Source organism: Theobroma cacao, chromosome 5 (assembly GCF_000208745.1).
Source record: "Theobroma cacao cultivar B97-61/B2 chromosome 5, Criollo_cocoa_genome_V2, whole genome shotgun sequence".
Lineage (NCBI taxonomy): Eukaryota > Viridiplantae > Streptophyta > Magnoliopsida > Malvales > Malvaceae > Theobroma > Theobroma cacao.
The window spans coordinates 21,980,996-21,992,834 of NC_030854.1; the positions used below are offsets into that span (position 1 = coordinate 21,980,996).

The window sequence follows — 11,839 nt, forward strand, 5'->3', positions numbered from 1 at the left end:
TAGAGAGTGTGTGATCAATCATTAGTTGCAAATTAAGTGTTGGAAGCATTTGTTGTGTTTGTAAACTTGGTATTTGAGCTTGGTATAACTCCCCTTATAAAAGCTTGGTTGAAGTTAATTATACTAATTCTGCAAAGTTAGAATTCAAAACCCCAACAAGGGTTCTAAAGCTAGTGGATGCAGGTTAGGGAGGATGGAATCACAATAAATTGCTTTCTAATATCAACTCTCTTTACCTTTCCTTATTGGGTGATCTATTCTTTAAGCTCCTTTCTTTATTAATTTTGTTAAGCACTATCTTCTAACATTAGGAGCAACAAGTGGTATCAAATGTTTGTTTTTGATTTTATAATACGTGGTATCAAAATTTGTTTTTTGATTTTTTAAGACTAACATCCCTAGGAGTGATCTAGGATGGCAAGAACAAGTACAAATGAGATTTAGGGGCAATTTACTAATAGACCTCTTTTATTTGGTGAAAGAAGCATGAGATTATGAGATGTGAAATGTGATAACAGAAGGATGTTAATATATAATGCATATGATACTTTAGAAGGAATATACGAAATTTGCTTTATACAAGATTTGATTTGTGAAAATGCATAAATACAGCTTTAGTATAATTTAAGATAATTTGAAAATACGTTTTGAATTATCTCTTAATATGTTCCGACCCTACTAATAGGGGTTAAATTGTCACGATCGAAATTTGGGGCTATAACCGGCACATGGGCCCAATGGACGTAGTCCACTAAGTCCAAGCAAGCCTATTTATATGACCTGTTCACCATTCCATCAAACGTTACTAAGTACATTCCATAACTTTGAATCAAAATAATACTAAGTATTGCCAACCCATAGTGGCATACCAATAAAAATGTATATATATTGTCTAAACGTGCAATCTAATAATTTACATCACTTGTACATATTTACAACAAAATGAGTCTGGATTTCCAACAGAGTGACCATAGTGAATGTGTAGCTACTGAATGCCATTGATGCCTACCAAAGATACGAATCTACAAGGACACCTCGACCTAGCTACCGGCTACCTCTTGATCTGAAAGCATGAAGTTGAAAACGGTGAGTATAAACTCAATGAGTGAACAAGAAGAGAACAAGCAAACAATAAGGAATGTTTACGAAATCATGATGCATTCATTTCTTTAAAACAATGCAATTTATTTTAGTTTTTATTAAAACCCCTCATGTAAACCCCACATGAGTAAATCACTTTATAAAAAGGATCCATGCTCAACAAAGGATTTGGAGAGTGAAAACTTTAATAGCATTCATACGAATCAAGTCAAATAAACGACGGGTGCTGCAGCGAGAATGAATTTTCGCTGCAACGAAGTTAGGATTCAAGTTATTAGCCGAACGAGGGTTTCTCAACTAGTCGAGGGTTTCTCACCAAATCTCCTCATTTCAAACTTAACTAATAAATTTCTTAATGTTAGAAGTCCATGCTCAACTATAGTACCAAAAAAGTGAAAAATAAGACAGCAACCGAACAAAATAAGGAGCACAACAGAAAGTTTTTTGCTGCAGCGAGAATGATTCTCGCTGTAGTGAAATTTTTACCATAAAACAGAAAGTTTTTCTCTACAACGAGAATCATTCTCGCTGCAGCAAGATTCCGACCAGCGTTACCCCTCCAAACTCGAGAGTTTCTCGCTGCAGTGAGAATGAATCTCGCTACAGCGAGAATCAGAGCACCAAGAAAAAAGTTTCCATTCCCCTCAAGAAAAAGCCATCCTGCTGAAATAACAAAATCAACATGAAACACATAAAGATTTCCAAAGTTCAACATGCCAAATTCATATGCATTTCAACCATAACCATATTTATGAGTTTTCATTTTCTAAACATATAAACATATACATACATGGATAAATACTAATACCACTATCATCTCATCCAGCTCATGTGCATCCCCCCACATCGTGCACATAACCGGAGTCATCGTGTGCATCCCCCCACATCGTGCATACGGGCACTTTCATCATCCAACACCCTCACCACCATCATGTGCATCCCCCCACATCGTGCACACGCACGATTATCATTATCACACCATGTCAACCACCAATACACAACATATATGTATATCAACACAATGACATAGAACAAGAATCCATAACAGCCACATGTCATATATAAAGACAATAATCAAAAGCTTGTTCCCAAGGTACCCATTTTTAAGAAAAGTTGAATAAACTGATTCAAAGGCATTGTACAAATACATTCACATTCCCAAAATAATTTTGAAATGCAAGTTCACTCACCGATATTTTGTTGAGCCTTTAGCAGACTCTAACTCCCCTAATGATCCAATTGAGGCTGTGGGACTTCGTTGGGACCTATCATGCACAACAACATCACCATTACCCCAACTTGGCCTTAATACTATTCCAAAACTATTTTCTAAATTGGGTTATACTAGTCACTCTTAACTAGTTTCCAACTACCATTAAATGGTTATTGTTTGCAATACTCTAATCACACTTAAATGAATAACAATCCCAACAAATAAACTCTCACAAATCTAATTACTAGATATTCTTAACACTTTAAACTCAATTCCAATTTACTACTCACCTTGATAGCTTTGTGCTTGAAATTCTTTCCAAAAACTTTTAAGCTATAATTGAAGCTTCCTCTTTCTCTCTCCAAAACACCTAATTAGAGAGAGAGTATGAAAATAAGATTTTCTTCAAGGTTTTTAAAGAGAGAGAGTGAAAGAGCACAAGGGTTTATGAAAGGGAGCACCAAAAGCATGAAAAGTGGAGCTATTTTGAGGGAGGTTATGGAGGTTCATATCAAGCTTCCATGGAGGTTGGAAGCAACGTGAAAGAGAAGAAGGAAGAAGAAGAAGAAGCTACTGGAAGATGGAGATATTTATAGCCCAAGCTTATCCACTCCACTTAAATTACCAAAATGCCTTCACAAGTTAACTTGTTCTCCTCTAATCCTTTATGCAATCTTTTTACTCTTTTGACACTGAGACAAGGTCCATAATGATCTAGAAATTCTCGGGTTCATGAAAACTTAAAAATTTTGACCCGATGTGAAAAATGACCATTTTACCCTTACTGTGGAAATCATCATCATTTTCATTTTCTTCGTCATTTTACCCATATTTTCACCATTCATTTATGCCTTAGGCCTTAATATTGTTTAAAACTTACTTTTAGGGGCTTACTAAAGAAATGACGAAATTATCCCTGATTAGGGATATCGCATCTACTTCTATCTACGAGTCTATAAAGGTCAAGGTCTCACATAAATGTTGACTATATTAACATGTATTTTATGGTTAGAAACCGATTTCACATAATGTCACCAATTTCAAAATAATGATATTATTGATATATGTTCTATGCAACTATTGCTTGTTTTTTATTTTATTTTGACCAGTACCACTTGGGGAAATTGTGATCTTTGTTTTGATTCTAGCATGTTAGAGTAGACTTATGAAATTTATTTGAGAATATGATTTTAACGCAAACACGTTTATAGGCATTAGAGTACCCAATTTTGATTTCAAATAATTGTAGTTGATAATCTGACCTAAATTTTCTGAAAGCATGCTTGATCTATTTAAGGAGATGTTGAGTACATGTTGAGCTGTACCCATTCCTTTCATTTTCCCTGCTTTTTTTTTTCTTTTCGAATTTCAATATTTGCATTTTTTGAGGATTAGATGAGTGAGAGCTTATGTTACCAAGATTAGCTTTTGTCTTTAGACTTCTATAAGTTTTGATACGAGTATTTTCGTAATGGTTTGTAAAATTATTAATCTATTGGAATTTTGGTTTTTTTTTTGTTGGTAATTTGTATTTTTTAAGTTTAGAGACATGTAAAATGTAATTTATGAAAATACTTTAAAATTTTAATTTTCAACTTAGCATGATGTCTGTCACTTTACATGTTTAGGAGATTCCTTTCATAACTATATGATTTTATCATTTCCCTAAATACTTGAATTTGGGTCATGACACAACAAAATTGTTTCACTCTAAGACGAAAGACAGAAAAATAAGAGGAAAGAATGTACAGCTTTTATCAGTCAACCAACAGGAAATGATTTGGTGATTTCAATAGGTCCGGAACCAAAAACCACCATGGCTGATGGGTTCTCAAGATATTTATTTTGGTGACTCGTGAGAGTTGAGTTTTAAGGTGATAGGATTGAGGAGCTTCGTTTTGTTTTGTTTTGGGTACAAGGTTCATCGTCTAGCTGCAGGCGGAAAAGAAATACCAAAAACAAAAGAAAGAAAAAGATAATGAAGTAAAGTTGAAATAAGGAGTAGACTGGAGGTTATACACTAACCATTTAAACAGGTGTCAGAATCCTATTTTCAGCTATGCATCTCTCAAGACCTCGGAGGTCATAAATTGGCCAAGAAAAGCAGAGAACTGAAGAGTTATACAGAGAAACAGTAAGATTTGCAAAAGAAAAGACTTGGACAATCAAAATCAGAAACCCCATAGCACTACCTCACGATTCATTTACAGGAAAGGATGATGCCCTGACTACTTCTCGATCATCATGTCCAACATCAGACCTGTTACAAGGACAATATAAATATCTCCAGATTGCTTGTATCTTTACAAGGGAATGACAACAGTAAAACCAAAAAAAAAAAAAAAGAAACCAAGAAATGACCCTTCATATCCTCGACACAATGTGGAAAGCCCGTCCAAACAAATCCAGATAATTCCTCCAAACCCAGTCCATAAGCACGATACATTCTAGCTAATGCTCATCAGCGTGCCTCTTTTTTCCAGAAACCTAGAAGCTTCGGAGACAACTGAAGAGTATTGAGCTGCTCCATAGGCGACAATTGCAACCATTGCCAAAATTTTGAATAGTCCTGTTCCAGGAGATGACACTCAAAGCATCACATGAGTTCAACAATGGCCTTCAAGGATCAGAGATTTCCAGCAAAACACTTTGGCAGTTAGCAAGCAATAATCATCAAGATGATCAAGATGGTTAATACAAACCAGATTGGCTTTTACAACATAGTTCTAGGTAGATGTGTCAATTTCCTTCCCGTGATCATCCTCACGAATACTTCTCTTCAACCTTCTTAACCATATGTCATAATCCATAGGATAGGGCGTTCCACACAAACTGTCAACATAATCAGCAAATGCCTTCAATACTGTTGAGACATCACCCAGTTTCTGCTGAATCAATCTCCTCGACCAAGAGGTCTCTCTCCACTGCAATGCCCCTTCAACGGAATCAAGATCGGGCAAAGCACCTCCACATGCAAAGTAAAGCATGTAAACCAGGCTCTCTGCATCTGATGCTGAGCACAACTTTCCCTCCTGTAGAGCATAAGTAGATGAAAAATGAAGGTTCATTGCAGGGCGGTCCCTATCTTCCAAAATAGCATGTCCCCAACCAATTAGGACAAAATAAGGATGCCTTTCAGCAGACCTTACACAAATCACATTCTCAGGCCGAATGTCTCCATGCCTAATGCCATCTGAAGAGGCGGTAGAAAGTGCAGATAAACAGTCATGACAACACCTTATAGCCTCATCCACACCAAATTGACCTTCACTGACCATATCAGCAACTGTTTCACCAACCGGGCTGGTCACAAGAATTGGGGTGCCACACCAAGGGTGATCACAGTTTCCACCTGAACTGGGTCTCTGACACTGACCAGGATGAATAATCCTTCCAGATGCACTCAACTGAGGCAGATACTTGCTAGATAGGCCTTTCTGTTTCATAATAGTCAACACTTTGGTTTGTCTCTGAACTTGATACCACATATTCATATCTTCCCATGCCGGTTCCAGCTGAGAAGGATGGGATCCCAAATACAGAAAGAGGGACTTTCCTGGTTCTTCAACTGGTGATGCAATGTAGTAAGGAAGCTCACCATTACTCTCGACTTGGTTAATCTGATAACCTCTTTGCCAGTTTGAATCCTCCAACCACAATACAGATCCTACTTCCAGCTTTAGCAACTCCTCAGACTTGATTTTGACAGATTCATCCTGAACTTCAACAATTTCAGGAGAAACATCATGCTGCTGGAACCTAAATAGACCACCCCCATTCACTCTAGTATCCCCCAATTGCCTCTCCACTCTCCTTGTTTGGAGGCGAGAACCATGGTCAGCGGCTAAATCTTCAATGGAGTGCTTAGGCGGGCCAGCAAATTGCATAATGCAGTGAAAAGTTGCAAAAGTTACCTGTAAAGCACCAATATCTCCCCAATTGGCATTTCCAAGCTTGTTCCAGATCCTATCAACTGGAGATACTGCAATTTTGGCATGCCTTTTTATCCAATCAGCAGCACACTCATAGACATTATTCACATCAAAATCCATTTTATTTACATCTCCTTCAACTTTCACAACCCCACCATATTGAGAATCAACAAGAAGAACAAAGACAGAATTTGAACCCTGGGGAAACTTCTGTCTGCTTAAGCTTCTTGATAAAAGCATGCGCAAAGCATAGAAAAGAGCCTCCCCTAGAACACGCAGAGGAGGCTGTTGCTCGCTTTCCAGAGCAATGCTTCGGATATCAGGCCTCAAAAGAGCCAGTTCAAGAAGATCATCCCACTTTCCATGAGGATGTCTTGGGTTCTTATGCAATACACCTGTAGCACATAAACTTCCAAGCTTCCCATTAGCTATTGCCTTCTCAGCTTGGTAAAATTTTAGATTTTCTTTGTAAAGACAGGCAACAGAGAAAGGCAAGGGTTCATCCTGACTCCAAAATGCCTCCCACAAGCCTTTCACAGTTGCATGGAGAAAATCATCAACGGCGAGATAAGCAGTTGCTTCAGCGGCATCAGATGTTGAAGCATAAACGGCATTTGGCATCCGAATAAGCTGTTGGAATGAAACGCCTTCCAAAGCATAGTCAAATTTTTGAAGCTCTATCAACTCAAATGGTACATCAAAGGCAGGCTTCTTTGGTGCTGACTTCTCAGATATTGATTGAAACCAGTCTTCAATATTTTCAGTAAAAATTTCACAGTCGATAAATCTGTAGAAAACTTCCTTGCGAGTGCGAGATTTACTTCCAGACGATACAGTTGACCTTTTTGTCCCAGACCCAACTGATTCCTGGTCTGGGGACCCACCTGTCGAACATCATGTGTATTTGAGATATGCTGACAGTTGAGACAATTACAATAAAATACAAACAAAAGTGTTGAATAAAATAGAATAATACTCATAATTACTTTTAATACAAATGGAATAGGGTCTAGTGAAGGGCTCACAATCTTTTGATTCTAATCCTTATTTTAAATGCTATGCACTTGATTAGAGACTGAATATGTACAGAGAAATTTAAGCATTTCATGCTGAGGTCAAGAAGACATGATATTAATTCTAGAAATCACTAATCTCAATCATCAAAAGCAACCTAAAACCTATGGAAGAAATAAATCTATTTACATGAGCTTCACAAACTTTACATTAAGCCAACATAAATCAGACAAAGTCCATATAATAGAAGAAAATAAAATCCAAACAAAATAAGCCCAAACAACACAGGTCATTTCTTCTAAATGATCATCCAAATTTAGTACTCCTCCAAGACAATGGTCCTCATTGCTCCAACAAGTTAATGAATTTATATAGGAAGGGAAAATGCAAGAAAAAGAAAAGGGTAACTCATATTCTATTAGTTAGTTTTGGTTTCAGCTTGTTAAAATTTTAGAAGCTGCCTTGTTACTGTCTTAGTAATCATTTTTATTTCGCTTAAAATTTATCACATTTTTATATTGGAAACAGAGTTTCATCCAAGGTACACATCCAAGGTTTCGTTGAAATAAACATGACAAAGTATTACTATGATAAATGTGCATTTTAGATGCTTGTGACTGTCATTATCTGCCTTCACAATTCTATTTACTTAATTCAATTACATATTACTTTACTCTATAACTTTTCTATTGAATGAAAAGACAACAATTACTTACATATTTGGTACTGAACCATACTGAAATTGTCAAATTGGTATCTAAATAAAAAATTTTGTAATTAAGTACTCGAACTATGCTTTTGTTCATCAGATCGCACATTTGACTAATAGAATCAGTCAAATTTGTGATGTGTCCAAACACAACCACTAAGAATGCACCATATGTCTTAAAAAAAACCTGCTCTAAGGCAGATGGGCACCAATTTGACTTGCATCGACCAGCACTTCCTTTCCCTCCCTTTTTATTTTTAATTTTTAAAGTTTTTGGGTTTTTTTTTTGTTTTTTGGACCATTTTAATTCTAAAAGTACAAAAAATTACAAAAAAGAAAAATGACATGACTTTTTTAGATATGTGGCACATTCTGATTAGCTTTTCTGGACATATCACCCATTTCATTAACAAAATTAGAGGTATGCAATCTGCCTAACAGAATTAAAGTTGGAGTACTTAATGGCGATTTTTTTCTTCAAATACCAAATTGACAATTTCATTATAGTTTGGGCACCAAATGTGTAACTAACCCAAAACTAAATACCAAAAAAGGTGAGCAAGATGCTACACAAGTTTCTAACGAAGACCTAAGCCATGAGGTTTACAAACACCCTTGTAACATTGCAAACAAATCCATTCAGGTTATTGATTAACAAAATCCTCATACAAGATATATTGTATGATAAGAATATGGCCATACAAAAGCACTACTTAAGAAGGTATGTTTACCAAACAACGAATATGCTACCCAACTATAGGGAATACCACACAGAATCCTGATGATGTGTTATGCTAATTGAGGGATTAATTATCTAAGGCTTCATTTTATACTTTTAAGAGTTTGATTGCAAATTTTTCATATAATTAGGCCATTTTATATTATTTGGGTTATTTTATATTAATTAGTATTTTAATTATTTTCCAACTATTAGGTTATATTTGGTATTTTGCATTTCCACTAGGGTTTAGGGTTTAGTGATATATACCTATGTTATTTTAGTTTCCCATAGGCTTGGATTATGAAATATTTGAGATATTGATATTTTCTGGATACAAGTATTTGGCTATTGATATTTGACAATTTTTTGGTTAGAATGTGGATTGTTTCTGTGAGAGATTTTATTTTAGAATACTTGTTGTACATCATATCCTCTCAAGCTGACCATTTTAAATAAAACCGGATGAAATAACACCAAAAAAATTTGTTCTTATGGTAGTTAAGTAAAGCGCAAATGAACCTGAGAACAAGCAAATCCAACAAGTAAAGAGAAATCCTACAATTGGATATTTTTCCAAGAACCAGCATTCTTGCCTATATAGTTATTATTATAATAATTTTTAAAAAGAAACAAGAACAGCTCACCCTACATACAATGTTGACCATCAACAAGGATTCTGTGTCCTTGATCTAAGAACAAAAATTCCAGCCTTTAAAGTGACAAGTATGAACAACGAATTACACTACTGATGGAGTCCACCATCCTCAGTTTTGCAACTGCATTTTTAAACATCATGTTTTAAATCTTAGCTCAGTTCACTTCATACTGCAAAAATCTTTCCAAGTTTCAAGCCAAAATAATGGCTTCACCATCCATAGAAGCCAAAGCAATGGTGCTCAGGAAAAGGAACAAAGGAAGATGAAACGGGACAATTTTTTATCATACAGAAACAAAAAGATGAAAGATAAAACAGCATCTAAGCAGTGAGATTATTCGGTTTTTCATGTATACTTGTAAGCAATTCTTAGGTCTTTAGATGTGTCACGTGTAGTTGTGTACACCAGATCCAGTAAAAGAAAAACAAGCTACCTCATTTTCCCAGGAGAAAATAATGCATTGAAACACTGACATAGTGACACATTTAAGTAAAATTGCATTACATGTTCTCCTAAGAAGCATGCTCATTACATAGATTACAAAAAGAATGGAGAAACAGGAAAACCCCTCGTACAGCATCTAGTTGCACACAACTTCTTTGCACACAAAAGTCAGTTAACATAAACACTGTTGGACCAAGAACCAAGACATTAAGAGAAGCCATAGTCCTAAAAATTCCATGTCAAGGCACAGGCAAGAAGTGCAGCAAAATCACGTTTGAACACAAAGAGATACCATCAGTGTTATCCTCTTGGTGCTAATGTCACAGAGCAGCTCCAGACTAACCATGAACATCCAGCAAACAAGACCATAGGGTACTACAGTAAACTTGATTTAGAAAGAACTGAACCCTTTGTGACAATTATCAATTCATATGCAAAAGATTAAAACTGGCGATCAAAGAAGAGAAAATTAATTTTTATCATATGCAATGAATACAACTCAGTTTTTGTCATCTTCAGTGGATTAAACTCAATCGCCTTTCCTATCCTACCATTCCCAATTTTCTTTTTCTTTTTTTTTTTCATTTTAAAGAAGACGGAAAAAGTAAAGGGACAAATAGCATAAGATCACGGTTGAACCAAGCTGAGTTGCATAGAAACTAATATGAAAAGCAACTCTTTCTCCTCAAACTACAAGCGCTTATGATTGATGTAATAATTCCAATAGAATTTATTATAAATTTTTAACAAAAAAAGAAAGAAATACAAAATTCAGCTAATTCAGATGATAAGAAAGCAGATTATGTTTACGGAAATGAGGAAATGAAGGGTAGAAGAACGATTAAAGCATATCCATGACTAATCAATTAGTGGAGAGAAGGAAGACAAAATCAAAGGCAAGCGAGAGTCCACAGAGAGAGAGAGAGTTTAGGGTTTAAACTTTTGACGAAGAAAGAGAAAGGAAGAGAACATACCTTCCATTACCACAGACAGCGGCTTCCTTGCAGATCTCTCTCTCTCCCTAATTTCAATGCCGTCCTTTCTTCTTCAGTCCAATGGGACGACCCGGGTGTTTCTCTAATTTACAATTTACAAATATTATTAGCTATTACAATAAAATCACGCCAAACGTGAGAGACAATAATATTATTAGTTTATATCTTTTTTTTTTCTTCTGGCTAGTTTGTTTTAACTTAGAGTGTTTCTTCTTTCTTGATATAATGGCATAATATTTAAAAAAATTAAAATTATTTAAAAATTTAAATAAAATTTTATATTTTTGTTATGTTTAATTAAATTTTTTTTTATTTAAATTAAATATTTTTTTGTGACAAACTATTAATTAAGTATCGTCAAAATACTACTTGTTATTTTTTATCATATAATGCTGATGTAATAGTAATAAAACATGCTGGCATGGTACGGTGGTATTTTTCACCTTTCATCTCAACATCACGTTAACACTATACGGTAATAAAGTGACAAGTGAAGTTTTAACAAAAATAACTTTTAAAGATTATGCCTACATAATTTTTGAGCATTTTTACAATTTTGATTGATAAAACTTTTCAAATTTTAAAACTAACAAAAAATATCATTAGTTTTAATGGTAATTTGAACATACAAATAAATTAATCTTTATAGTTTCAAATTACATCTTCTTAACTTTGTGTCTTTTTTAAAAAACTATGAATTATTCTTACACACTATCATTATATATCATCTCGTCATATCTTATTTTGTAAAAAATATTCAATATATATAAGTAAAGAACTAAATTGTTTGATAATAAAATAAAAAACTACATAGGAAGCTATTTGTAATAACCAACTAAATCTAAACTTACTTGGTATGCAAATAACATAAATGGCAAATAAAAAAGTATTCTAACCTTAGACTTCGTTACAATACAAGTAAAGGAAAAAGAAAATAAGGAAAGATTCTCCTTTAGATATTACAATTCCCCTCAAGTTGGAGCATAGATATCAATCATACCCAACTTGTTGATTATATCATGGAACACCTTCCCTGAAACTACTTTTGTGAGAA

General features: G+C 34.8%; 1 protein-coding gene and 1 long non-coding RNA gene across 2 annotated transcripts; both read right to left on the bottom strand.

Annotated features, from left to right (window-relative positions):
• On the bottom strand, positions 663 to 2,634 carry LOC18598691. Its single transcript, XR_001928210.1, has 3 exons — positions 2,605 to 2,634; positions 2,292 to 2,366; positions 663 to 1,063 (listed from the first exon to the last, which is right to left on the bottom strand). It is a non-coding gene; the product is annotated as an uncharacterized LOC18598691 (long non-coding RNA).
• On the bottom strand, positions 4,472 to 10,868 carry LOC108660410. The gene is made up of 2 exons (XM_018122030.1): positions 10,765 to 10,868; positions 4,472 to 7,130 (listed from the first exon to the last, which is right to left on the bottom strand). The coding sequence occupies exons 1-2, from the start codon at positions 10,769 to 10,771 to the stop codon at positions 5,041 to 5,043; spliced, it is 2,097 nt and encodes a 698-aa protein (XP_017977519.1). The 5' UTR covers positions 10,772 to 10,868; the 3' UTR covers positions 4,472 to 5,040.